The sequence below is a fragment of the Dipodomys merriami genome, unplaced genomic scaffold (genome assembly GCF_024711535.1).
Source record: "Dipodomys merriami isolate MVZ:Mamm:240054 unplaced genomic scaffold, mDipMer1.0.p SCAF_5, whole genome shotgun sequence".
NCBI classification, from domain to species: Eukaryota; Metazoa; Chordata; class Mammalia; order Rodentia; family Heteromyidae; genus Dipodomys; species Dipodomys merriami.
Genome location: NW_027206068.1, coordinates 27,133,873 through 27,161,811, shown reverse-complemented (window position 1 = coordinate 27,161,811; position 27,939 = coordinate 27,133,873). Strand labels below are relative to the sequence as shown.

The following is a 27,939-nucleotide window of genomic DNA, read 5'->3' as shown; positions in this document are numbered from 1 at the left end:
ACATTCAAACAATTGTAGGAAGGCAAAAATGAGAGAGGACTGCAACATCTACTCTCCCCACAGACCCTGAGGTTTCCAAATGCACATCTGAGGGGCAAGTAGGCCAGGTTCACTATCTTTTGTCCTCTTCATCTCTTCTGGTTTCACACTGAGGACCAGTAGGAAGGGTGGACAAGGTGGGAGGATGCAGTGGCAGCAGATGGGTAAGAACAGGAAGTCTCTACATTCACAGAGAACAGACAGGACCACTTCTGGGGTACAATGACTCAATGATTCCTTTACAGGATCCTTCAGCCTGGCTTCACCCTTCCTACGCATGCCAAGCCTGAGCCGGTGAGTAAAGTTCACATCTGGGGAGATCATTCTGGAAAAGTGAGCAGGAAGTCCAGGCTCCTTTCATCTTAACCATGTCTCCCATGGCCCTCTAGCATGGTAGGCCACTGGGGCTTCTGCAGCTCTAGGATATCTTCAAGCGTGTGTGTGTGTGTGTGTGTGTGTGTGTGTGTGTGTGTGTGTGTGTGTGTGTGTGTGTGTGTGTGTGTGTGTGTGTGTGTGTGTGTGTGTGTGTGTGTGTGTGTGTGTGTGTGTGTGTGTGTGTGTGTGTGTGTGTGTGTGTGTGTGTACTATACATATCTCCCTGTAGGCTGCTCTAGACAAAGCAGGAGGCCCCAACAGTCTCCTTGCTGGTCTGTCGCTCCCTTCCTGGTCTTTGTTATTGAGAGCTTCTCAGGGTGCAAAGCTTGGGAAGTAGTCTCCAAAACTACTATAAGACCAAGAAACACTAACTTTCTGAGACACCTTAGTTCCCCAGGACTGAAAAAATCAGCAGGCTCAGAGAGGCAGAGGGTGAGAAGAAAAAACAAGAGTCTTGAATGCAGAAATTGCACAGGCTGCCTTTGGGAATGCAGCAGTAAGCCAGCAGCAACGTGGGCTTGGGCCATGAATTCTGGAAGCTTTTGAGGACAATCCTAAAGCAAATGAACCATAGCTACTCAGTGCCATCTTTCATAGCTGAGAATTATAGCCATGTAACTGCCATGAGAAGCCACAGAATTCCACATCACTGCAGAAATGGTATCAGAGTCAGTGAGGGTAGGCTTTGCAAAGGTAGGATCAGCAGGGAGGGCATGCTGGTGCAGACTGGGGCACAGTCCTAGCATCTGGTCCCTAACACTGACCCAAAGCTGGTTACATTCATGAGCACTCCCCTCTGCAGCCACCAGAGGTCATTGGCTTCCACTGTTGGAGCTGCCAGCTGTACGGTAGCAGGGCTTGCTGCCGGCCTTCCACAGCCACAATTAGCCTCCCATGGGCCAATTCTGACCCTGGAGAGACACAGCCTCCTCAGAGAACGTCAGCTATCCTCCTGCCAAAGAAGGCTGGGGGCCTTTGCTTTTAAGTTGGTCCCAGCATGGCAGGAAATGGGGAAATGACAGAATGTCACCAGCTTTGGGCCAGGGGCCCTGACACCAGCTGCTCTCACCTCCTTCCAAGAAACAACCCCAGGTGTCAATCAGTCACTCACTCACCTTATTCCTCTTCAGTATTGGGATCCAACCCTGGGCAAGCAGCCCCATATCACCCCCATCCAGAAAATAGAGCACTATTAAAAACCCTTCAGGCGTTTAGCCTCTATGCTGGCCTTGAGAAAGCTCAGATACTTCTGTCACAATGAAGGCAACTTACCTCATTTTTTACTCATGACATTATTAACAAGTTAGAGACCTTGGCTCTTCCCTGATGTTCAGTCACTCATGTGTCAGTCTGACCCCAGTGTTTGCCATAAGCAGTTGTGAAATGAGGCCCCTTTCTGTACAGCCAGCACAAGCCTCAGTATTGCTTGCCTGAAACTTGATGAAAATTCCCATCTCTACCCAGTTGCAAGGCCCTGGGTTTAATCCCCAGCACTGAAAAATTCTACTACCAATCTTTATGCCTCAACTTCGATTGTCACTCATCCATGCTAGGCCAAATCTGACCATTCAAGGCTTTGGGGCTCCTCACCACTCAGAATACCAAGGATAAGGGTTATTTGTTTTTTTTTTTTGTTTTGTTTTGTTTTGGTTTTTGTTTTGGTCTGGTTGTGGGGCCTGAACTCTGGGCCTGGGCACTGTCCTTCAGCTCTTCAGCTCAAGGCTAGTGCTCTACCACTTGAGCCACAGCCACTTCCAGCTTTTTTCTTTTTTTGCTTATGTGGTGCTGAGGAATCGAACCTAGGGCCTCAGGCATGCAAGGCAAGCGCACTACCACTGAGCCAACTTCCCAGCCCCGATAAGGGTTATTTGTACAGACTGTTTTTTGTGTGTCTGTATGCTGTTTTAGGACTTAAACTCAGGGCCAAAGTGTTGTTCCTTAGCTTTTTTGCTCAAGGCTACTGCTCTATCACTTGAGCCAAAGCTCTACTTCTTGCTTTTTGCTGGTTAGAGATAAGAATCTCTTGGATTTGTTAACATAGTCTGGCTTTGAATCGGGATTCTCAGATCTCAGCTTCCTGAATAGCTAGCATTATGGACATGAAGCATGAGTGACCAGTGGTATACAGGCTCTGACATCAGAGGAACCTACACATGGCCACCTCTCCTGCCCACCTTTTTTTCTGGCCCAGCTTGGTAGAGGACTTCTGGCTCCTGGGATCCAGCCTGCCTTGCAATGGGCTGGGCTTTCCTGCTAATGTGCTCTTCTTTCTTCTCTTGTGACATCCCCACCTGGCCATGCCCTGGGATTATCATCTTATCTCTCAGGCTAGCTGTTCCTTCCCAGGTGTTTCTGCCACATTTTGTATTTTGTCCAATGTAGACCAAACCATGAGCTTCTTGAAGACAAGAATCATGTCCTACTACCGTATGTACATGTTACTCTGGAATCATCAAGCAGCATTTATATACATTGCGTGGCATGTAGGAGGAGCTCAGTAAATGTTGGATGATTGAGTTAATGTTCTTGGCAAAGGTTAAATCATATAATATGATAAAAACTAAACTAGCTTTCTACTGATGCTTGGTAAGAATAATTGCTTTATGAGAGAACGAGCCCATACCTGTCTCTCTTCCTGGCAGATGAGTATGACAGAGGTCAGCCCATGAAGTCACACATTGATCATATACCATGTACAGTGGGTCACTCATGCTAGCAAAATGTGCTTAATCTCTACCACCACCACACCCCCTTTCACAGATGAGGAACTAGAAGTATAGAAAGACTGTCTCAATCCACTCAGCAAAATGAAGGGCAGACGTGGGGTTGACTTCAGACCCCTCTAAGGCTTGTGCTCTTGATCCCAAAGACCAGGGATGTCGCCCCAGCTCTGTCACTGTTTCACAATGTATGGCACCTCAGGTGGCAACTGCGCTTCTGGAGTTCAATCGTCTTACCGTCATCCCAGAGTCTTAAGGTTCCACCGGGATCTGAGCTATGAAAGCATCTGAAAACCGTGCTGAGTAACAACCATGTAAGGTAATAGCTATCAATTCTTGTAGCTCAAACTCTTCTCTATCAGGTCCTTTCTTCCCCCTTTCCCAGCTGTCCTGAACTTATTTTTCCCTCCTTGTTCTCTTTTCTTGAGCATTTCTGTGACTTAACAAGGTCATTAGCAGTTGCGCCCAAGGAGCTGTCCATTGTCCTTACCTAAGCACAACTGGGAGCCAGCAGGCATGCAGTACCTAATGTTTAAGCTCCTGTTACCTCCTATGCAAGAGCCCACTGTCCCCCTTTCCCTCTTTCTTCTGTGGCTTATCATAAAGGGGTCAGATTTCATAGAAAACAGCTGAGAGCCTTGGTGAACTGTGAACAGAGCAGAGGCCCCACACCATTCTGGTAGGGCTGGAAGGAGAATGGAAGAGGAGCAGGGTGAGGGGTGAGGAGGCCAGTGGAGGCACGGCAAGCATGCTGCTGGAGAAGCTACAGCAGCCAACTGCTTGTTCTCTTAGAGGGTCTGTAACATTTGGGGTTGCTAGGATTTCACAACCTGAGCGGAATCGCTGAAAGGGTTCCCTAGGTCTTCTGGGAGCCATCAGTCCTAAGCTGTGTCCTGTCCTTAGTTCACAACATCACCAGGCAAGAAGAGATAAGCTATCCTGTTCCTCCTCAGGCGTCTGGCCAGGGCTTCTCAGGGATCATGTCATTCTCCACAAAAGGTTGGAAAGACTTCCACAGTTCACAGGCTCCCTCATCCCCTTTCACTCCTGACCTGGCATTTCTAAGCATTTTGAGAGGAGCCCTGCCTGCATTGGAAGAGGGAGCCCCTCCCCACCATGCTTCAGGGCAGCACAGGGAGGCCAGGGAGCCTGCTGATTTTTCTTTTGCCTTGGCTCATTTTCCTTCTGGAGTGGCAGGCTCATCTCCTGCATTTTTAATAGCTGAGCATAGTTAGCATTCAACACACACATGCAGGTTGATAAGGCCCAAAGAGAAGGCAACAAGCCATCCAGAGGAGGAACATCTCCCCCCACCTCTTCCTGCCTCCTGCCCACATCAGCCTGTATCAGTGGGCTAGAGTTTCCCCATCAATTCTCCATGCTGGGACAGCAGGGGAAGCAACAACTGCTAGGAAAATCAGACTGGCTGACTTGGTCACTTTGCCAAGGCCTGCTCCCTGGCTGAGCAGGGACTCGTAAGTAAAGGCTGAAATGCTCACTGTAGTGCCAAAGAGGCAAATGGCCACAACCTCCCAAGCTTAAGCGCTCCGGTCATCTAAGCCTTCTAGGTAGGTGGGGTAGAGCTGTGGCCATTGAGCTGAGCTTCCTAATTCCTGATTTCTTCTGGAGATAAACCATCTTGTCCATCTCTTACAGACTATATGAATGTTTTAGCTTCCTTAGGGTGGTCCCCAAGAAGCTGGAGGGTGAACTAGAAGGAAGGGGGTTTACAGTCTGAGTGGGTGTGGGAGCTGGGGTGGTTAGGCAGGGTGAAGTGGGGAGCCCTGGTAACATGGGTACCTTCCCTGTTTTTCTCCTTCCTTCTTCTTCTTTTTTTTTTTTTTTGGGGTCCGGTCATGGGGCCTGAACTCTGGGCCTGGGCACTGTCCCTCAGCTATTCAGCTCAAGGCTAGCACTCTACCACTTGAGCCACAGCGCCACTTCTGGCCTTTTTTCTTTTTTGCTTATGTGGTGCTGAGGAATCGAACCCAGGGCCTCATGCATGCAAGGCAAGCCCTCTACCACTGAGCCACCTTCCCAGCCCTATGCAGTTATTTTCTTTATGTACCCAGCCATAGAAAGGTGAAAATAACAAAAACCACAACCTATTTAATTTTGTGCAAAAATACCAGGAGGTCAGCCTGACCTCAGGGGTGTTTGCCCCTCTGTACATGTGAATTTGAGCTACTTAGAGAAGAAGTAGCTCACATAACTCTCATGTCGAGGTCACCAGCCCCTTTGGCAGCCCTGCTTGTGCTTGCTTGGCTGTCCATGCAGAGCTCACTTGAGCAATGGGAAGGAACTTTGGCCAGGAATTCTCTGCATATGATCGGATCTCCCATGTCGATTCCTGCCAAAGGCCTTAGCAGTGTCAGATTAAATATGAAAAAAAAATGAAATCTTCCTTCATTCTCATAAAAAAACCAAAGAGCCCAGTTAACATAACACCTCTGAATGAAAGAAAAAGAGAGACCTCCCCACCCCTAAAGATCACTGGGAAACATGTCAAGATCTGTATTGAGTCCGCAGCCACAAGCACTTAGAGCTCCTGAGTTCTTTCAATGTGGGTACTGTGAGAATGGTCTTAGATGTGTATTTGGTGGGCTGACTTTCCACTGAAAGTGGAGAACGCCCAAACCTTGAAGGTTTCCCTGAAAGTTCACTTCTGGGAGGATGCTTTGGGACAACAGGAACCCTCAGTTGCCCCTCCATAAGGTAAGTTCCTTTGCTGATCATCCATGATCACCCCCTCCCTCCTCACTCAGGTGCTAATTGACAGACTTTTTTCTTCTTCCTTGGGACATGAATTCAGAGAGCCTGGGCACTGTCCCTGAGCTTTTTGCTCAAGGTTAGCATTCTACTACTTGAGCCACAGCACTACTTCCAGCCTTTTCTATTTATGTGGTACTGTGGAATCAAACCCAGAGCTTCATGCATGCTAGGCAAGCACTCTACCACTGAGCCACATTCCTAGCCCAGACAACTATGTCGTCGTTGTCTCCTCCTCCTCCTCCTCTTCCTTCCCCTCTCCCCCTTCCCTCCTCCTCCTCCTCCCCTCCTCCTCTTTCTCCCCCCTTCTTTCTCCCCCTTCCCTCCTCCTCCTCCTCCTCCTCCTCTTTCTCCTCCCCCTCCTCTTCCTTCCCCTCTCCCCCTTCCCTCCTCTTCCTCTTCTTCCTTCTCCTCCCCTCCTTCTCTTTCTCCCCCCTTCTTCCTCCCCCTTCTCTCCTCCTCCTCCTCTTCCTCCTCCTCCTCCTCTCCCCCCTCCCCCCTCCTCCTCTTCCTTCCCCTCTCCCCCTTCCCTCCTCCTCCCCCTCCTCCTCTTTCTCCCCCTTCTTCCTCCCCCTTCCCTCCTCCTCCTCTTCCTCCTCCTCTTCCCCCTCCCCCTCCTCCTCCTTTCTAGATTCTGAATAATTTTTTCCCCTCTCTGTGGTGCTGGAGATTGAACTCAGGGCTTCGTGCATGGTAGGCAAGCACTCAGTCACTGAGCTACGTTCCCAATCCTGAATAAATTGTATCATTTCCCATTTCCATCTTCAACTTCATTCTGAAACTGAAGAGCAAGTCTCCTTTTGTCTTATATACTTTATCTCTGTTTTGAAATAGGTATAAATATAATGAAGATAACACTAACCTAAACTATGTATTAAACATGTCCAGCTATTGTGTTTGGTGCTTTATATGAAAAGTAGCTCAAGTTGGGGGAAAAAAAAAAAGGAGCTGGGTGCCAGTGGTTCACATCTGTAATCTTAGCTACTCACATCTGTAATCTTAGGCTGAGATCTGAGGATCACAGTTCAAAGCCAGCCTGGGCAGGAAAGTCCATGAGCCTCTGGTCTCCAATTAACCACCAGAAAACTGGAAGTAGAACAGTGGCTCAAAGTGGTAGAACCCTAGCCTTGAGCAAATGAGTTCAGAAACAGCACCCTGAGTTCAAGCCCCATAACTGACAAAAAAGAAAAAAAGAAAAAGAAAAGTAGCTCACTTGATCTTCATAGCAGTCCCATGGGGGAGAGCTATTTTAGCCCATTTTACAGCAGAAATCCGTATCCAGACAGGGATTCCAGAGCCTGTGCTTATGTCATGACATCATGCAACTTGGCAAAAATCTCAGCTCTCCCAGGCCAATGACATGAGGGATTGCAGAGCAAGGCCTAGGAGACTCATGTTGTCCACAGGTTGTTAGCCTTAGGCTGGGTCTTCTCTAAATAGCTCCGACCTCCTACAGGTTAGATTTGAGACCCCACTATCTTTAGAGAACAAAGAAGGTACCCCATGAGGCCCAGTTACTTCTCGAGGAAGTCCCATGTCTAACCTCTCTACACTGTCCAGAGACTCTCCCACATGTTCAGTACAATTTAGCTGTTTTACTAAGGTATCATAATTTGCTACCCTATTGTTGGATGCTTTTATTCTACAGCTTCCCTAGGTTGGGAGTCAGTATAATGAACTAGCATCACTTCAATTAATTAAAACTGTTCCTTTTTAAACATAGAAAGTAGACAGAGTCTACACTTGTCCCTCCTCTGCCTTGCCTGAAAGATAAGGCTAGAGGTGCTGTGACAGCCAGTCCTAAGTGCCCCACAGTGAGTACTGATAGCACTCCAGATACTCGCTCAGTTCAGTTTGCTTTCTTATCTGTCCATCCCACAAGGAAGCTGTTCTTACTTTCTGGTAAAGACAGATTTTAAAAATGGATGAAAACAGTCAGTCTGACAGCACCTTTCTCCTTCCACATCAAAGGTGTGACCTCTGGTTTTGCCTCTCCTCTGTGGCCAGCTCCCAGAAAGCTAGATGAGCCCCAGGAGCTGAGGCCCTGGGGGTGGGGATAGGGCTGTCTCTGCCTCCAGGGCTGGAGCAGCATCTCTGGCTGGATCCTGGCTGGGCGGACTGTCTATGCTTTCCATTATTTACACCAGTTGCTCTTCACTGGGGCGGAAAATTGAGAGGTAACTGGCTAACTGAGGACTAGTGCATTGTTTCCCTTTTCTTAGATACAACTTGGCTCAGCTCTCAAAAGCAGAAACATCCCCCCTTGTCAGGCACACGGCACTTTTAAAGTCCCACGCTCCCGCTCATATTTAGCTTTCTCATGCATCATTCTGGGTTCTTTCCTTGGTCTCCCAGATTCCTAGACATGATGCCCAGGAACAAAGCCAGAGTGTAAACACTGTTTCCCATGGTGACAGGGACAGGCAGCAGGGACAGACAGCTGCTGGCCGCCAGCCGCTGACACTCACCATGGTTTGTCCCTTGATCCTTTTGCGGGAAAGACTGTGTGCTGTTTGCTGCTGGAGGTAAGAAGATTGTCTTTGGGCGTTTTGAATGGCTTTGAGGTGCTGCTGGCAGAGTTATGGCCGCTGAGACAGGCTTTTGTTTTCACCTGTGCTACTACTGATGTCCTGGAATTGGAGGCCGGAGATGCTGGAGAGGGAGAAGGTCTGCACATTGAACCGTGTCTTCTCTCTACAGGGGAGAAGGAACAGAACTCAGTCCAGCATCCATGGCGTGTGCTTGTACACAGTGCAGGTGCAGAGCCGGGGCATCCCAACACCTCGGTTCTAATGATGGTTTGTCTTGATACTGCCTCTTGGTCCACCAACTAGCAATGATTACATTCTCAGTTTCTGTATCAAATAATCTGCTAAATTAATCCAAAATTACTCATGGGAGGTATTACTGCTGTTTTGCCAAACCACTTCCACAGGAGTAGCAATGTGCTAATCAGCTGTCACATGACATGGTGGGATAGTACAGACCTAGTGTCACCCTGCAGACAGCTCATCAGAGGCCATAGGTTGTCCAGGGCAGTGAGTGAGCAGTTACAGGATTGACAGAACAACACATGGGGAACTCTCTAACCAGCCCCTCTCTCTACAAAAGGAGCACATGAATCAGATGGACCCACAGGACTGGAAGGTCCTTGAGAGCTACAAAGTGGCTCCGTCTGCGTCCCTTCCTAGGACTGAGGGGATCATCTATTGACAAATGCCCCTTGTGTCTTTTCTAGGACCCACTGAAATTCAGGGCCTAACACACAGGAGAAGACATCAATACCAGAGTTAGAATCCACAGATATGAATGCATGGCTAAGCACAGCTTCCTGGCATTCTACAGAAAATTCCAGGGCTCTGGGTAGACTTGTTCATATCCCATCAGCTCCCAACAAGCTGACACAATGGGCAGAGGGAGAGAGTGATCAGGTCAGCAGTTGCATGAAGTAAAGTCCTAGCAAACACCTTGCATGGTGGTTTAAAAAAAAATTAGATTAGTCATGGGAAGGTGTATTCAGTCTTACATTTCCACATGTTTTTACAATATATTCCAATCAATCTCAAACCCTCTATCACTCCTTTCCCTTCTACCACTCTTCCCTAAACAATCAACAGATTTCATTGTTCTATTTTCATAGTTGCAAACAATCTATTTCAACCATGTTCATCTTTTCCCATCATCCTCTTGGTTAGTCTTCCTCCCTCTTTCTAGTATTCACTGTCAGGGTGATTCTAAATTGTTTTCAGGTAACAGATTAGATAAAAGCTAAGGACCCCAGAAAAAATGTACCTTGATAATACCCCCAAACTGCACATGTATACAGCAAAGAATCTCTAAACCTAAAAAGATATTTCCTGAAGTCTCTAGTCCTGTCAGGCTCTCTTGTGCCTTGAATATAATGAGTGCTCAATTAATATGCATTGAGGAAATAAATGAAATTATAATAGATGCCCTGAGGCAAGAACAAGAGATCACACATCTGGATGGACTGTGATAATGGAAAAGATGAGAGGTGAGGATGGCAGATCACATTCTTTCTGTAGCCCAGAGTGGTCTCAGGCTTTTCTCCTTGGTCAGATGTTTCTGAATGCTATATCTGGCACCTGACCTGGTGGAAGGAAGCCAAAGCACCCCTGACTATCAGTGAGAGGAGTTTGAGGGTTTCTCAATGCTCTCATACTAATGGTCTGCCAGGCTGTCTCAAAGCAGACAGATTCTAGACTTCAGATGAAATCAGAATTGAGTGGAGGGAGTGAATTTTTTAGGACCATCTGATGGTTGGATATTTCTCCCTACTCAGTGTTCATATACCGTTTCCCCAGAAGTACCTTATGGAGTGATTTTTTTTTCTTCATTGACTCAGAGTAGACCTTGCATATATGCTTAGTTCCCAGAAGCTATCCCACCAAGAGCTAGTTTGGATGGTATAGAGAACTCATGGCTGAGAGCTAGGAGAACTGGGATCAGCTCCTGCAATCCCATATGGTAAGGTGGATAACCCTGAGCTCACCACTTAAGCCTTCAAGGTTTCCATGTCCCAATGAAATGGGTCCATAAGTGGCTTCTAAAGGCCTCTTCCCACTCTATTACCATGAATACAAGAGGTGCATATATCTGCTCCCTTCTCCTCTCATTCCTCATGCTGCCTGGATATTATAGCAATAATTACAACTGAAGCATTAAAATATTTCACTTGGGCAGGTTCTTCCTTGGACGAATTCATCCTTTGTAAAATTGAACTGATGTTTTACAATCCCTGTGAGACAGACAGCCGCTAGGTGATGCCATCCTTCTCACAGCTGAGTGGCTAAAGGAGACCCAAAGAAGCCAGGGGACTGCTAAGGTCTTTACCAAGGTCAAGGCCAATGGCTACTTAAGGAATGGGGTCTTGGGCATGAGCCCAGCTACTTCTCGAAGATAGGAAGTAGAGTATACTACGAACAAGATTTGAAACCAGGGACTTGGAATGTGGCTTAGTGGTAGAGTTATTGAGTAGCATGCATGAAGCTCTGGGTTCGATTCCTTAGTACCATATAAACAGAAAAGGCCAGAAGGGTGCTGTGGCTCAAGTGGTAGAGTGTCATCCTTGAGCAAAAGAAGCTCCCCAGGCCCTGAGTTCAAGCCCTAGGACTGGAAAAAAAAGATTTGAAACCAGAAAACTAGGAAATGAAGAATCACTGAAGGTTCAAACTGGGTCTTAAAAAAATCAACCAGTAGTTTGCCAGGAACTAGTGGCTCACACCTGTAATCCTAGCTACTAAAGAGCCTGGGATCTGTAGGATCATGGTTCAAGGCCAGCCCAGAACACACATCCATCTGATTGACACTTTTCCATCCCCATCTCCAAATAATCAGAAAAAGCAGGGCCAGAGGCATGGCTCAAGTAGTAGAGTGTCAGCCAAGCAAGCAAAGGCCCTTTGTTTAAACTCTTGGTATCAGAAAAAAAGAAAAAGAAAAGAAAAAGAAAACAAACTTGTCTGATCTCTTTTTTGAGATAAGGTTATCAGTTACCAAACCTAAAATCTGGTGGTTGAGACTGCGCTTCAGAATTTTGTTGTTGTTGTTGTTGTTCAGCAGTATCTATTTTGGCAGAGCTTGCTGATTCTACAGTATGAATGATTTTTTTTTTTTATCACACCTCTTTCAGATTTTTGAGGGAGACTTCCCTCACCTGCTCAGAGCTGGTTAGGGTATATAGAAATATTACTCAGCCGCCTCAATAACAAAGATGAATTTTATTTTGCTAAACTAGGGGTTAAAAATTATTCCAGTAAATAAAAATGAAATCACAAAATCATAAAGAAGGATGGACTAGGGATGTGTGTGTGTGTGTGTGCGTGTGCGTGTACACGCTTATATTGGAGCTTGAACTCAGGATTGGGTACTCTCCTTTAGCTTTTTCACTCAAGGCTGTGCTCTACCATTTGAGTCATACATCTACTTATGGATTTTCTTTTTTGGTGGTTAATTGGAGATAAGAGTCTTATGGATTTTTCTGTCCAGGTTGGCTCTGAACTTCAATCCTCAGATCTCAGCTTCCTAAGTAGCTAGGATTACAGAAGTGAGTCACTGGTGCCGGCCTGGACTGGGATTTTAAAAACATCTTTCCAGAAAATTCTGGTTCATGATTCTGACCAACACATCTCTGCTTTTTTTTCCCTTGGATTTTATATTTTATCCTCATAAATCCTTAAAGGGCCAAGTGAAAAAACAACTTGCCTTATGAAAATATTTGTTAAATCATGAACATGGCCCTCTGCCCTGAACGGTTTTTTTTTTATTTTGGGGGAAGGAGGAATTGTATAATATGTGATTTTTTTTATTTTTTATTTTTTGTCGGTCGTGGAGCTTGAACTCTAGGCTTGGGCGCTGTCCCTGTGCTCTTCAGCTCAAGGCGAGCGCTCTACCGCTTGAGCCACAGTGCTACTTCCGGTTTTCTAGTGGTTTATTGGAGATAAGAGTCTCACAGACTTTCCTGCCCGGGCTGGCTTTGAACCGTGATCCTCAGATCTCAGCCTCCTGAGTAGCTAGGATTACAGGCGTGAGCCACCGGTGCCGGCATCATGTGTGATTTTTGTACTTCCATAGCCCAAAGCAATATTTCCTACTTGTGAAACTTCTTGTTCTGATTGAATTGAATCTAGTACTATTTTAAGGACTCTCAAGAAGAGGTCAGCAATTCTCTTCTCTGACCCATGGGAACAAGCTTGCCTCCTACTGGTGCAGGTGAGAAAGGCTGTGAAAGAATTCAAAGTGGTGAAACTAATAGGATTGGTGATCAGAGCCTCACTTGGGATAATCAGCAGCTAAGCTTTTGAAATGGCAGAACTGATGTCCTAGGGCAAAGTGGCAGATTTTACAGAGAGACTCCATTCCTATGCAACCTGATTCTCCAGTATGCAAGGCACTGTTTGTTAATGACTTACACAATGGGTGGAGAGTGAGGATGGCTGGTGATGAAAGATGGCAGGGTTTTTTTTTTTTATTTCTTCTTCTTCTTTTTTTTTTTTTAACTGTATTTTTTTTGTCTTTTCTTTTTTGGTACTGGGGATTGTCGTTGCACTTGCTAGGCAAGCGCTTTGCCACTGAGCTACATCCCAGCCCTTTTTATTTCTTCTTAAAAACAAAACAACAATATTGCTGTGAAGCTGGGTGTTGGTAGTTTATGTCTGTAATCCTAGATATTCAGGAGGCTGAGATCTGAGGACTGTGATTTAAAGCCAACATATGCAGGAAAGTCTGTGAGACTCTTATCGTCAGTTAACCACCCAATATTTGGAAATAAGAGCTGTGGCTCAAGTGGTAGAGTGCTAGCCACTGTCCTTAGGGACAGTGTTCAGTCCCTGAGTTCAAGACTCAGGACTGGGACAAAACAAAATCCACAACAAAACAAAACAAAAAACATTGCTGTGTTGATGAATTTCTCTGGGTTAAGTTTTTCAGATGTGTATTACAATCATTCTGACATAAGCCCTGGCATACTTTGGGTTTAATCCTTCTCTCATGCATTCGTCAAGTATCTACCTTTGGTAGATATCTACAATTATTTTAATTCCATTTGCCATGTCCAGAGTTTATATGTCATATTAGTCAGTATTAAAAGTATTTTTAAAACTAGAGAAAGAGGCATTTCCCTCTAAATTTTTCCCAATCTTTGTAAATGTTCATAAACTATATTAACAAAATTAATCAACTGGTACTTTGGGCTATTCTTTCTCAAACAACATTATTCTATGTATACATGTCTAATTCCCACTTGCTTGCCATTTTAAACAGGTAATATTCAGTCATTAATGTGTTATTTTCTTGCTGCCTGGGATTTTTAAAAGCTAGTTTATTTACAAAATGATTTAGAATTATTTTAAAGTGAAAGTCTTCAATATTTCCTAACTCTTGCTATACAATTTATTTTCTGCCCATGTGATAGAAAGCCCAAATAAACTTTTTGTGCTAATGTTAAATATAAGAACCACTCACCCACTGAAGAGAAACCAGAAAATCACAATTAGAATGCCACATAGATTTAATTATCAACACATTAAGAACAATCTTAGTGAATGATGTCAGATCTCTGGACCTATCTTCCCCATCCTGTCTGTTAGCCACCAGTAATAAAAGTTCATTAAGATTAGCCAAGAAATGTACTCATTATCTTACTCATGTAACCGTAATCCCTCTGTACAACATCTTTTGAACTCAGGGACTGAGCACTGTCCCTGAGCTTTTTATTTTTTATTTTTGCTAAAGGTTAGTGTTCTGATACCTGAGACACAGCTCCATTTCTGGCTTTTTGGTGGTTATTTGGAGATAAGAGTCTCACAAACTGTCCTGCCCAGGCTTACTTTAAACCACAACCTTCAGATCTCAGCCTCCTGAGTAGCTAGGATTACAGGCATGAGCTAACGGTGCCAGGCTTCAATGAAGAGTTTTCTGTGTTCTTAGCTATATTCTCTGCTATACACTTGATTTACTTTATAGCATTTAATTCCTGTAACTCCTTAAGAGATGATATGTTAGTCTTTCTATTCCACAGATGGAGAAACTGAGGCTTATAGACAGAAGTTTGTTGTTAAGCTGGGCAATACTAGATCTAGGGATGTCTTCAGAAACTATGTCTTCATTCTGAGCTCTCCCACCTTGATCTTGGAAGACATAGCTATTGACAAAGAGAATCTAGAAGAGCCCTTTGTGGAGCTCCTTCCCACTATGGCATGTTAGTAAAGTACCTGACTCCCCTACAGAAAGGAAAGAAAGAGTCAGTCAGTAGCCCCATGAAGCAGCCTGAGACCCCAATCTAATACCTTAATCAAGTCCCAGGACCAAAGATACAATGACCCAAATCCTTGTACTTTATTTCTACGGTAGGAAGTCCAGGCCAAGCCTCACCAAGTTGCCTCTTTCAAGACCACTTACTTCACCCTGTACTGCCTATACCTCTGGTGCTACTCTGGGGGCAATCCTGGCAGTGACTAAACAGGGGGCTTGCGAGCACCAGCTCTCCACATTCTAAGTCTGTTAGGAGAGAGAGTCCTGCTGTCTTCACAATTCTCTCCCTGCCTCTTGTAAGAAAAACGCAGTTCTCAGGCTGTTCCGCTTCACTAGACCCTTCTCTTTCCCCTGCATTTATTCACTGAGATGTTTTCATGCTCATAGCATCAATGTCCTGTATTTCATCCTCAGCACAGACGCCTCCTGAATGGCTGAGTCGGCTGCAGACATCCAGTGTGGCTCCTGGAACCATTTTTAGAAAGAGCTTGGTTGGGAATTTTCCAATATGGTTTTTGAGGGACCCAGACCTTCCTCGTAGACTTTGAGCACCGGTCGCCCGTGGCCTGTCACAGCTGTATAAGCAACCTTGGGATGGAGCCAGTACTTGGTCTACTCATTTGACAGTGCTGAGTCTTGTTCAGTCCCCATCCAGTGGGCAGGTGCTTGACAAGTCATTAGCTAGGTTCTATCTCATTGGTAGATTCTATCTGGTTTAGCAGCTGACATCAAGATGCATCCCAGGAAGGACCCTGAATTCTCAGGGGTCTTGCTCCAAAAGCAAACTGAAATGGGAAGGGCAGGAGGCAGAGCATGTGTGCCATGCTAGGTGTGCCTTGCAACTGCTCTGTAAGGCAGGCAGGCATTCCTTTAGGGGGAAATAGAAGCAGACTTCATTTGGATAAATGTGCTCAAAGTCACAAGTTGTTCACAGTGGCTAGAATCTGGGCAGTAGTCTCCCCTATATGCATAGCCAGGCACTCAATAGAGCACCGTAGTGGTTGGCGGGAGGGGACACTGAATTAGCGTACAGCAGCAAGGGGGAAATAAAGACAGGAAAGGAATGGCAGGCAGAGCCAGGTATTTCTTGTACCAGGCTTGCCTGTGAGATTTTCTGAAGTGCTTCTTTCCCTCCTCCCCTGGTTCAGACTACAGTATCTCCTTAAAAGACATTGGGACTTAAGAAATTGGGGAAATATTCCTCAAAGAATAAGCTGCTTGTCACCAACTGGCTTATACTCTTACCCACTACCTACTGCTGGACAAAACCAGCTATATCTGGTAGTGCAAATGGCAGTGTAGACAAGTGGCTTGCACTGCTCCTACCAGCTCAGGTCCCCGAACCCTGGGCTTCAGGTTAGTTTCTCAGCCATCTGGTCACCCTATGCCCATTTAGGGAGCATTTCTTGAGTGCCTACTGTGTATCAGGCACTGCACAAGCTACTTTCTGCTTGCCAGCTTGCATAATCTACCCATCAACTGTGCAAAATGGGTTGCGACTATTACAGTGGGAGAAAGCAAAGCTTAGCAAGATCATGAAGCAAACAAGAGCTTTTTTCCTTCATTGTAGTTTTCTTTTCTTTTTGTCTTGTTCTCTTGTTTATCTGTTTTTTGTGGGTAAGAGGGATACAGAAATGGAGGGATAAGGGGTGAACAATTGCAGCAGTGGTACTCACTAGACACTAGGTTGAAAATGAACTGTACAATTTGTAATGGGGACAGGAGGAAAAAAGTAGGAGAGAGTGAGGAAAGGGGTGATATTATCCACAAAGAAATGTACTCATTACCTGACTTATGTAACTGTAATTCCTCTGTATATCACCTCTATATTAACAAAAAATTTTAATTTTTTCCTAGTCCTGGGGCTTAAACTCAGGATCTGGACACTGTCCCTGAGCTTCTTTTGCTCAAGGCTAGCGCTCTACCACTTGAGCCACAGCGTTACTTCCAGCTTTCTGTTTATGTGGCACTGGGGAATCAAACCCAGGGCTTCATGTATGGAGGTAAGCACTCTACCACTAAGCCACATTTCCAACCCACAATTTTTTTTTTAAAGAATGAAGACTTTTAAAAGATACTAATGCATTTGGAAATTAGGGGGAAAAAAGATTATGAAACAAGACCAAGGTAACATAACTTTCTGTAGCTGGAAGGAAGGAACATAGCCTTCTGCAGCTGGAAGGCAGGATAGCCCAGGCTTGCCTGGCCCCAAAGTCAACGCTCTTCTCACTAGGCCACTCTGTCTTGGATGTTCCTTTCTGCTACACTTTAGAAAGGCAAGTTCTCTGGTGGGTCTGAAGAAAGCATTTTCCATTTTCAGAGCTGCCCTGGGACATATCTGCACAGTCTGATAATGTATGATCCTCTTATCTTGGTAGCAATCCTCCTCCCACCTGTCCTTCTATTGGTGGTTTATATTAAGGTGCAAATTCCTGGCACCAGCCATGGTTGAGTAGGACCTGGGGAGTCCCAGGGATTTTTCCAGGACCTGAAACATTTCCATCAGCCTCTAGGGATGACCTAGACAGACAGTCTAGCTAAAAGGCAAACCCACAAGAAACAAGCACATGTATATATGGCCCAGGAAGGGGGAGGGCTTTTAAAGGATTATATATTTTTTTTCCTGGAGAGCACCCTGATGATAATAACAGGAACTAAAAAGTATTTATAACCTTTGATCTGGTAATGGGTAATGTTAGTTAAAACAAACAAAAAGACCGTAAGGAAATAAATCAAAAGAAAAGTTCAAAGATATTCTCAGCAGCAATGTTTATGGTAATAAAAATACTACAAACAATTTGAATAATCTAGAATAAGACAATCGAAAATGACAGGTATGAGGGTGATCTCAATCTAAGGAAATGTGTAAGTGAAATAGCATACCCAAGGCCACAGGAAAATGTAACATATCACAAATACGACGGAAATATCAATCTTTACTTTCTTAAAACTCTTAACATAAAATATGAAGATGAGGAATAAGAAGGAAAGATATATGATAGATGGCTTAATAGGCTCTGTTTTTGTTTAAGCCACTTAAGGCCACACAAGGAAAAAAGATAGAAAGAGACAGACTGAAAAAGTACCAAAGTACTCTTTAAACAGAAAGGGCAAAGGAGAGGAAACAGGTGTAAACATAAGATAGGAAGGAAAGAGAAACACAAGTTAAGTTAAACCTCTTCATTCATTCACTCATTTTGAAAAAAACATTTCCTAGGCAACTCCCTTATGCCAGGCCCTGGAATATGGAGCATGGGGTGTAAGACACTGTCATTGCTGGACCATCATAATCAGAGTGTTCCCTCAAGGTGGGGACCAGTATCCTCCACATCCCTGGCTGACCATTGAATTAATCATTCTGAATGGCTGAAGAACAGACAGGGCTCTCTGAAGGCAGCTCTGCCTGGAGGACCAGAAGGGAGGACACCCACGCCTCCCTGAATCCCTCAACCTCCAGCCAGAGCTGTGATCCTCTGAAAAACACTAAGCTTTTCAATACTTCAGCTGCTCTCCTGAGTCTCTATCCCCTACCCTGGTGGATCTAACATGAACCTTTACCTGCAAGAAATTGACATTCTCCATGGGTGTAATCCCACCCAGCAACTGTCAAACAGAATCTGTACATGTAATAATAGTGTTAACAGGAGGAGCCATGACTTTGGTGAAAATTGGTGGCTTCCAGCTTTCAGGTAAACTGTTGGAACCAAACTTAAGATGGTACAGCTGACATGATCTCTACCCCAGGGACACTGGGAAGCTTGGGCTACGGTATCTTTGTGGAAAAAGTACATAAAGTGGTATTCCTAATGCTAAAAACATTGGAACAAAGCTGGGCACTGGTGTTTTAGAGATGCTGAGAACTGAGGGCCAAAGTTCAAAGTCAGCCCAGGGAAAACTAATCCAAACCAGCAAAAAACTGGACTTGAGGCATGACTCAAGTGGTAGAGTACCAGTCGTAAGTGCAAAAGCTGAGCAAAGTATAAGGCTCTGAGCTCACACCCCGCTACTGACACAAAACCAACACAAAACAAAATAAAACAGGACAAGATATTAAATAGCCTGGCTACATGGGTGGCTCACACATGTAATATACTCAGGAGGCTGAGACCTGAGGATTGGGGTTTGAAGCCAACCCAGTCAAGAAAGTCTGAGAGACTCTTATCTCTAACCACTAACAAGCCAGAAGTAAAACTGTGGCTCAAGTGGTAAAGCATTATTAGCCTTGAGCAAAAATGCTCAGGGACACCACCCCGGGTCCTGAGTTCAACCCTCAGGACTGGCACACATACATACTGGACTCAAACTTCCCAAGACTGTCTTGTGTGACCACTAGTGGCCCTTACCCAAACACCTTGCCTACACACATAAAAGCCTTATCCGTCACAGGGCATGCCTTCTATGGCCCACAGAGGGGAACCCTGGTGGTAGGAAGCAAAGGAAGTTGCAGGTTTCATATCAAGATTCAAAGGGCAACTGGTGCTCCTGTTCTTCTGTGATAGAAGGGCTAGGCCCCTCGATCGATCTATCTATTTATCTATCTGTCTATCTATCTATCTATCTATCTATCTATCTATCTATCTATCTATCTATCTATCTATCTATCTATCTGTCTACCTACCTACCTATCCATCCATCCATCCATCTATCTTTTTTTTGTCAGTTGTGGGACCTGAACTCAGTCTGTCCCTGAGCTCTTCTTGCTCAAGGTTAGTGCTGTGCCACTTGAGCTACAGCTCTACTTCTGGTTTTCTGGTGGTTAATTGAGATAAGAGTCTCATGGACTTTTCCTGCCCAGGCTGGCTTTGAACCGTGATCCTCAGCCTTGTGAGTAGCTAGGATTATAGGTGTGAGCCATCGATACCAGCTTCAAATCTGTATTTTAAAAGCAGGTTCTAAGGTGATTTTCATGCTCTAGTAGCTTTGGGAATCACTGGAACTATGGACCAAACACCACTGTCTCTGGAATCAGAAAGATCTGGGCTCAAATCCCAGCTCTGTCACTTATTAGCTCTGAGTTGAGCAAGTAACTTAACCCCCTGAACTCCAGTCTCCCGATCTGCAAAAAAAAGTCAATGACAAGCAATGATGTGATAGTTACAATTGGGCAGGGCACCTCGAGTCCCTTCTCAGCATGTCACATCCTATTACTGCTGCTTCACTGGCCTAGGTGATCTATGCCTGGACACACCTTAAGGGCAGGTATTCTGTTCATCTGATATCTCTGGCATTTAGCAAAAGGTCACACGCTAACCAGCCCTTACTACGTTTATTGGCAAATAAAGAGTGTTAAGAGGTGACTACTGAAGTGTCAACTCATCCTAGTTACTTCACATAGGGACACACAAAAAGGTAGGCTCCTTCCCCCCCCCCCCCATTTAAATCACAGGTTGTAGCTTTCCTACGTAGAGAGCTCATAGCCTTTTCCCTGAACTTGGATTAAAAATTTTCCATTTATAAGTACCTTACAGGAGTGCACTATTTGAGGAATACAGGCTGAGGAGGAGATGCCATCAAAACTTTATTTCTATCAACCTCCAATTCAGATAGTACAGGAGCCCTACTCCATAGACAGGACAAAGTCTTCCCTCGGGCTAAGCTCAGTGTCACTCAGAGCCACTCACCGCACAGGCTGTCGTGGTCCTGCAGCAGCCACTAACGGAACCATTTCTGTTCTCCTTAGAATGGCAGTTGGCAGTGGCAAACAGGAAGTTGTCTTGAAGCAGGGTGTGGTTGTGTCTGTCAACATATGCGTGTGCACACACACACACACACACACACATTCCCCCCCCCCTTTCCATTCTCTTCTTTTGGAGGAAAAAAGCTTGAGTTATTTTAGTGAAAATAAAACTTTGTGTATAGTTTAAGATAAACTATCACTTGCATACAAACAAAAGTCCAGGGTAGAATGGGGCTCAACCATCCCAAAGCTCTATCTTCCTACTGTCACTCTCTCACTTGTGGTATTTAGTGAGGAAGTGTGTGTGCATGCATGTGCGAGCGTGTGTGAGTTTTCCTCTTTATTCCTCTATGGGCACACAGGAAACAAAGCTCTAGTTAGAAACCAGGCCAAACTCACTGCCAATCATCCCAGTGAGCCAGCCAGTCCACTAGTGAGCCAGCTACCGCGGTTTACTCCGAGCCCAGGTTTACTCTGGGCTCACGATGTCACACTGGAACCCCCCTTCCCCATCCACAAATAGAAAAGAAAGAAGTTTCAAGCCATTTGTGCAACGGAATAGAAATCACCTGAAACATGTCTCAACACAGAATACATAGAAAGATGACAAAGAAATAACAATTACTGAGTCTAGAAAGGCCTAAAGTATCTATCACTTGAACTGTACATAAATACTGCAAAGTGGGGGTGGTGAGTTGGTAGGGTTCATTAGAGCTGGCTTCCCACAGCTCTGAAAGGTGTATGATAAAAATTTCCACTCCCCTCTTTCCCAGACCCGATGCTTATTCCTCCAGAAGGGCTGTCCAAAATAGCCTGGTCCTCAACCCAGCCTCCTACTCCTGACTCTGCGACGCAGCTGCTCACCCCACTGCACGCCTCAATCCTGTCCCTGCTCCAGCTCCTGCCCACAGACGAGGGGCCTTGTCTACGCTAAAGCTCATCTCAGCACATGCATCCTGGGTTGCCAGCGTGCTCGGCCTGCCTGGCTCTGTCTTCCGTGACCTGTGCCCAGCCCCACGCCACCCTGGGTGGTGACCGTGCCCTGCGCTCACACTTACACATCCCAGGGAGGCAGCTTTGCTGTTTGGATAAGGAGGCTGAGCCAGCGACATGCTGGGCAAGGCCACTCGTGCTAGTAGACGTTTCCTGGCTCCTGGCTGCGGGCCCTGGCCAGTCAGAACGCACCACTTCCCCTTTAAGAGAGCACGCCCAGATGAGATTAAGGAAAGGCAGAAAGAAAAGCCCGGAACAGTCAGGGGTGTATCCAGAGTTTGGCAGATGAACTTGGGTTTTCCTGAACTGCGCTCTCTCTCTCTCTCTCTCTCTCTCTCTCTCTCTCTCTCTCTCTCTCTCTCACACACACACACACACACACACTCACACACACACACACACACACATGAGATGTGGTTAGAGGCAGGGCTTCCTAGATGCTCACGAGAGCTGGCACTGTATGTGTGGAGGGTGGGGGACTGGACGACCCCTGGCAGCCCCCAGGATGGTGGTCACACTCTAGCTGAGTGGGATCTGGCTCTTAAAGCTGTTATTGCCTCTGCCTGGGTCCTGGGTGCCCTGAAGATGCCTCTGGTTTCTCTGCTCCCTCTTCCACCTGGGTCTGCCCATCCATCCTGAGGGGCAGCACCTTACTTCAGTACCCCATACTATGCTTTGGAGAGACTGCAGAGGTAAAATCCTTTTGTGGGATATTTTCACTACTGATTTCAGCAGGGAGTTCCTATGCATTCTAGATATCTAGAAAGTTTATTTCCTGATTATGGCAAGACAGCAGATTGGGGGCATGGGTGGGTGGTTAGGTCCTATAGTTCACAAATGGCTACCTATGATTTCATATACATGGAATATGCAGAATACATACATCCAGTGAGACAGAAAGCAGATTAGCAGTTATCAGGGGTTGGCTAGGAAGACAGGATTTTGAGCAGTAACTGTTTAGTGGTATAGGGTCCCTCTTGGGGGTGATGATTACACAATAAAGTGAATGTAAATGCCATTGAATTGTGTAATTTTTAAAAATTTTGGTGATAGAATCAAACCTAGGGTCTTTTGCATACAAAGCATATGCTCTACCACGGAGCTACACCTCCAGCCCTGTATCTTTGAAATGGTTAAACTTGTTATATGAGTTTCATCTTAATTGATAAGAGAAAAAATGGGGTTAGAAGTGTTGCTCAGGCCAGGCACTGATGGCTCACACTTGTAATCCTAGCTACTGAGGAGGCTGAGATCTGAGGATCATGGTTCAAAGCCAGCCCAGGCAGAAAAGTCCGTGAGACTCTTATCTCCAGTTAACCACTAGAAAACCGGAAGTGATGCTGTGGCTCAAGCAGTAGAGCACTTGCCTTGAGCTGAAGAGCGCAGGGACAGCGCCCAGGCCCAGAGTTCAAGCCCCAAGACTGACCCCCCCCCCAAAAAAAAGTGTTGCTCAGTAGTGGAACCCAGGCCTTGATCCCCAGTACCACAAACAGAACAGTAACAATAGCAAAACAGCTCCTGTGTTTCATTCAACATTATTTTGTAAAATCTGGTGTTTATATGAGTTGTATGTGCCCCCCCCCCTTTTTTTTGGTAAGGAAAACTAAAAGTAAAAGCAAATCTCTGGCGTTAACTCTCCCGGAGAATCTTGGACCCAGGGGAGGTGGGATCATCTCAAATGATTCTCCGTAAACCAGGCAGCCTGCTGGCTTGTGTAAGGCAGCTTCCCCGCCCCCCCCCCCCCCATCCCTTTCTTGACAGTGTAACCAAAGCTAGACTCAGCAAGTCTCTGGGAGAATTATTCAGGGACAGAATGATTTTGGATCTCTGGGTTCTTGGCTTTCTTTTCTGCTCTAGCAGAGAGAGCTTCTTCCCAGAATTAGGGGGAATTAATCAATTTCTAAAAGGGGGGTCAGTTTGTGGGTCTATGTCTACCACTCATTTCCTGGAATAGAATCAGTGTGGACAATGAGATATGAGCCACCCGCCCACCCATCTCAGACTGTTTTCTGGGTCATTTGCATGCAACTCTGGCTGGAGATAGAATGCTCCCAAGGGTTGGGCTGGGAGACTTGTTCTCTAGATGTTAGGTTGGCAGGTCCTAAGCACATTTCCCCCTCCCAGGGGACTGTTGCAATGCTAAGCAGAAACACAGATGAAAGGGCAGGTCTTGAGGTCTAGGAGCTTGAGTCTTTGCAGAAACAAGAGTCAATACCTTTCCTAGTACCTGTGCTGATGCTCCAAGAGGACCTGCGGGGCAGAGATGGAAGCTTCTCCAGGGGCCAGCTCTCCATAAGCACTCCACTCCAGCCCTTCTGGAGCTCAGCCCAGCCCTCCACAGTCCTGTTCTCTCTCCTTACCTCAGGGCCCGCATTATAACCACGTGGCCCAAGTTCTCAGCCAACAGGTGGCTTAAGATAATAAGATGTAAAATTCATGCTCTCATCTTTGAGGAGCAGCAAGTTTAGAAGCATAACTAAATACAAAAACAGGCAGGGGCAGCCCAATTCAAACATGTGCAAAGGACTTGAATAGACATTTTCCCAAAGATGTTATACAAATGACTAACAAAAGCATATGAAAAGACACTCTTCCTCATTAGTCATTAGGGAAATTCAAATCAAAACCACAAGGACCACTTTATGCACACTAGGAAGGCTATTTTTTTTTAAAGGATGAATGACAGGCTCTGCTGGGGGCTGGATAGCAGTGGGAGAAGGGAGGGTGAATGAAGGTGGATAGGGCCAAAGCAGTTGATTTACATGTATGAAAATAGTACAAGTGAAACCTGTTGAAACAGCTTTAAGAAGGGGAGTTGGATAAGGGACAGTGACGAGGGAGGAGAGGTTGATAGAGAGATGTTATATTCCATGTATAGGTGTGTGGAAATATCATAATGTACTGCCCCATACACTAATGTATGCTAACAAAAATGGTTAAATGAAAAGAGCAAGAGTTAGGATGTGGAGAATATTTAACCCTTGTGCACTGCTACTGGGAATCTTGAAAATGAACTATACAGCTACTGGGAATGGGTGACACTGTCCAAAATGAAATGTAGTCTTTATCTGACTTATGTAGCTGTAACCCCTCTGTACATCACCTTTACAATAATTTGTTCCTCAAAATATTGAAAATAGCTGGGTGCCAATGGCTCACGCCTGCAACCTTAGCTACTCAGGATGCTGAGATCTGAGGATCATGGTTCAAAGCCATCTGGGGCAAGAAAGTCTGTGAGACTCTAGTCTTCAATTAAGCACTAAAGAAGCTAAAAGCAGAACTGTGGCTTAAGAGTGCCAACTTAGAGTGAAAAAGCTATGAGACAGTGCCCAGGCCCTGAATTCAAGCCCCAGTATACGTCCCTTTCCCCCCCATCCCCGGAACTACTGAGCTGGGTACAGATGGCTCATACATGTAACTCTAACTACTCAGAAGACTGAGATCCAGAGGTTCAGGCTGGAGCTAGTCAAGGCAGCAGAAAAGTCTATAAGACAACATTTCCAAAATAAAGAAGAAAAGCCAGCAGAGCCCCAGCCAAGCAAGCAAGTACCCTGAGTTCAAACCCAGATACCAGGACAAAAAAAACAAAACAAAACAGAATTAGGATATGATCTGGCAAGTGCACTTCTGGGTATATACCCACAAGATTTAAAAGCAGGATTTCAAAGAGAGTATGAACATAATAAGCATCATTCAAAATAAGCAAAAGATGGAACCAATTCAACCATCCATTGATGGATGAACAAATAAACAAAATGTGCATGTTTGTATGTGTGTGTGTGTGTGAATCATCCTTCAAAATGATGGAAATTCTGACACATGCTAAAGCATGGATGAATTGTAAGGACATTATTCTAAATGAAATTAGTCAGTCATAAAAAGATAAATACTGCTTGCAAGATTCCACTGATATGAAGCACCTAGAGTAGTCGCATTCATGTACAGATGGAATCGTGGCTGCCAGCAGTTGGGGGAAGGAGAAAGGAGTTATTTATTAACAGGTTCAGTGTCTCAGTTTTGCAGGATAGAGTGTTCTGGAGATGGATGGTAGCTATTGCATAACAGTGTGAATACGCTTCATGCCATTGAACTGTACTCTAAAAATAGTTCAGATGGTAAACTTTATGTAAAGGGTATTTTATCACAATTGAACTTTTTCTTTAATTAAAGAGTCAGCGGGGTGCTGGTATCTCATGCCTCGGAAACTACTCAGGAGACTTATCCTAGGATTGTGTGGTTCTAAGCCAGCCTGGCCAGGAAAGTCTAGAGTCTTATCTCTAATTAACTAGCAAAAAGTCAGAAAGGGAGTTGTAGCTCAAGTGATAGAATGCTAGGCCCTGCGTTCAAGCCCCAGGATTGGTACACACACAAAAAAAAAACACACACAGAATTATCCTGATCCCAGTAATTCTATTCCAAGGTATATACTGAGATAAAAACAAGTACTAAACAAATCCTGGTACACAAGGGTATAGAGCAGCACTACACACCCAAACCAAAAGGTGTAAACATCTAAACAAATGTCCATGAATGAGGGAATGGGGGAAACACATCTGTGGTATAGCACTATGGAGTACTGTTCAGTCACAGAAAAAAGTGTGATATATGGCCACAACACAGAATGGGACGAGATTCTATCATATAATGTTTTGAGATTCCTCAGAAACATGATATTAACCAAAGGAAGTCATGCACCACAGGTTATATAGACTGTCTGATTCCATCTATGTGCAATATAGTTGGGAGGGGCTGTGGTAGCAGGAAAGGGTATAACTGCTCATGGGCATGAGGTAATTAATTTGGAGTGAAGAAATCTCTTGGAATTTAGATAGAACTGGTTGCACAACATTACAAATATATTTAATGCTAATGAATTGTTCAGTTTCAAATGGCAATTTGCTGGGCACTGGTGGCTCAAGCTTGTAATCGTAGCTATTCAGGAGGCTAAGATCTAAGGCTTGCAGTTCAAAGCTAGCCCAGGCAGGGAAGTCTATGAGACTCTTCTCTCCAATTAACCACCAAAAAGTTGGATGTGTAGCTATAGCTCAAGTGGCAGAGTACTAGCATTGAATTAAAAAAAAAAAAAACAGAAATAGTACCCAGCCCCTAAATTCAAGCTCCACTCCACACACACATACACACACACACACACACACACACACACACACACACACACACACACACACACACACACACACACACACACAGAGCTAATTTTAGGCTACTGTAAATTTCATCTCAATAATTAATAATAATAATATAACTCTGAAGAAAGTAAGGTTCAAGATAATCCAGAAACAGAAAAATCAGTTTTAAGATAACCAAGAGTTACTTTCAAAACTCTGCTTGGAGCCACATAAAGAAGGCAGTTTCTTTAAGTGAGGGTAATTAAGGTGACCAGCGGGAAACAGCAAATAGGTATTCTTACCACAGCAACTCCCAAACACACTGCTGATTTGGGTCCATGAAGTGCTCGTTCATCTTAAATAACAAGAACGCCCTCCATACCCCTCCCACCACATATTGCTTCCAATTTGTGCCCTTCTTAATTCCCATGTAAGGATCACCTTTGGTTTTATATTGATAATGATGACAGGTGGTTGCTATATTTTATTAATGTTTTTACTTGATAAAGTAAATCCCAGTGCAAACAATAATGTTACCACCACACCACTCACTCATGCACATACATGCATGCACCTCAGGCAGGTTCCATTAACTATTTGCAGATGGGATCCTGGGGTACACTTGCCTTCAGCCAGTCCTATCATCCCTGATATAGTCTCCACTTCCATCAAAGAGATCACCAGTCTGCAAGGATCCAGATCTTAGACCTGGAAATTGGGACCGACAGAGTCAACAGGTGAGAAGAAACTTCTGCTGGCCCTCTTCCCAACACCCTTGCAGGCTGAGCCTTGGTTTCTCTAGGCTCCATGTGGTGGTACTCTTCAGGGCAGAGACACCTAATGGTGCAGGGATACAGCTTCAGTGTGACCACATATTGATCCCATTCCCACCCTGTGGTGTCGTCATGAGCCTCTTCTACAGGACACTTCACTAAACAGATGTCCCCCTAAACCTCTTTCTCCAGGCTAAACACCCACAATTGCCCCACTTTTTTGTTAGCCATGGGGCTTGAACTCCGGGCCTGGGTACTGTCTCTGAGTTCTTTTGCTCAAGGCTACCACTCTACCACTTTCAGCCACAGTGCCACTTCTGGTTTTCTGGTGGTTAACTGGAGGTAAGAATATCATGGACTTTCCTCTCCTGGCTGGCTTTGAAGCACAATCCTCAGATCTCAGCCTCCTGAGAGCTAGGATTACAAGTATGAGCCATCAGTGACCCAGCTTCACAAGTGTCTTTTAAAGCCATTATTCACAAAAGATTGTCTCCACTCCTGACTTTGACTGTATGATTCTGTTTTCCTCAAATTGGAATCTAGAAGAGAGTGTATAACACATGGGCTTGGTTAGCTCCCCGCTGTTTATTCTGGACATCATTCTCCTATTAATGGGAGATCAGTCTAGATGTTTTATTTCTTCCAGCTACCTCACCTCTAAGTTCAGTTTCACACATTTTGCTACAAGCTATGTAGAT

The 27,939-nt window shown here is 45.1% G+C and overlaps 1 protein-coding gene across 13 annotated transcripts in view; it reads right to left on the bottom strand.

Moving 5' to 3' along the window:
• The window catches only part of Atxn7l1 (ataxin 7 like 1), a 251,899-nt gene that overhangs the window by 45,288 nt on the left and 178,672 nt on the right, over positions 1 to 27,939 (bottom strand). For 10 of the 13 annotated variants that reach the window (XM_069996257.1, XM_069996258.1, XM_069996261.1 and 7 more), the window contains one exon: positions 8,372 to 8,597. In XM_069996257.1, coding sequence (XP_069852358.1) covers positions 8,372 to 8,597 — 226 coding nt within the window. Of the gene's footprint in view, positions 1 to 8,371; positions 8,598 to 20,293; positions 20,366 to 21,407; positions 21,496 to 27,939 lie in introns of those variants that run through there. The other 3 variants (XM_069996266.1, XM_069996269.1, XM_069996267.1) reach the window with 2 other exon arrangements.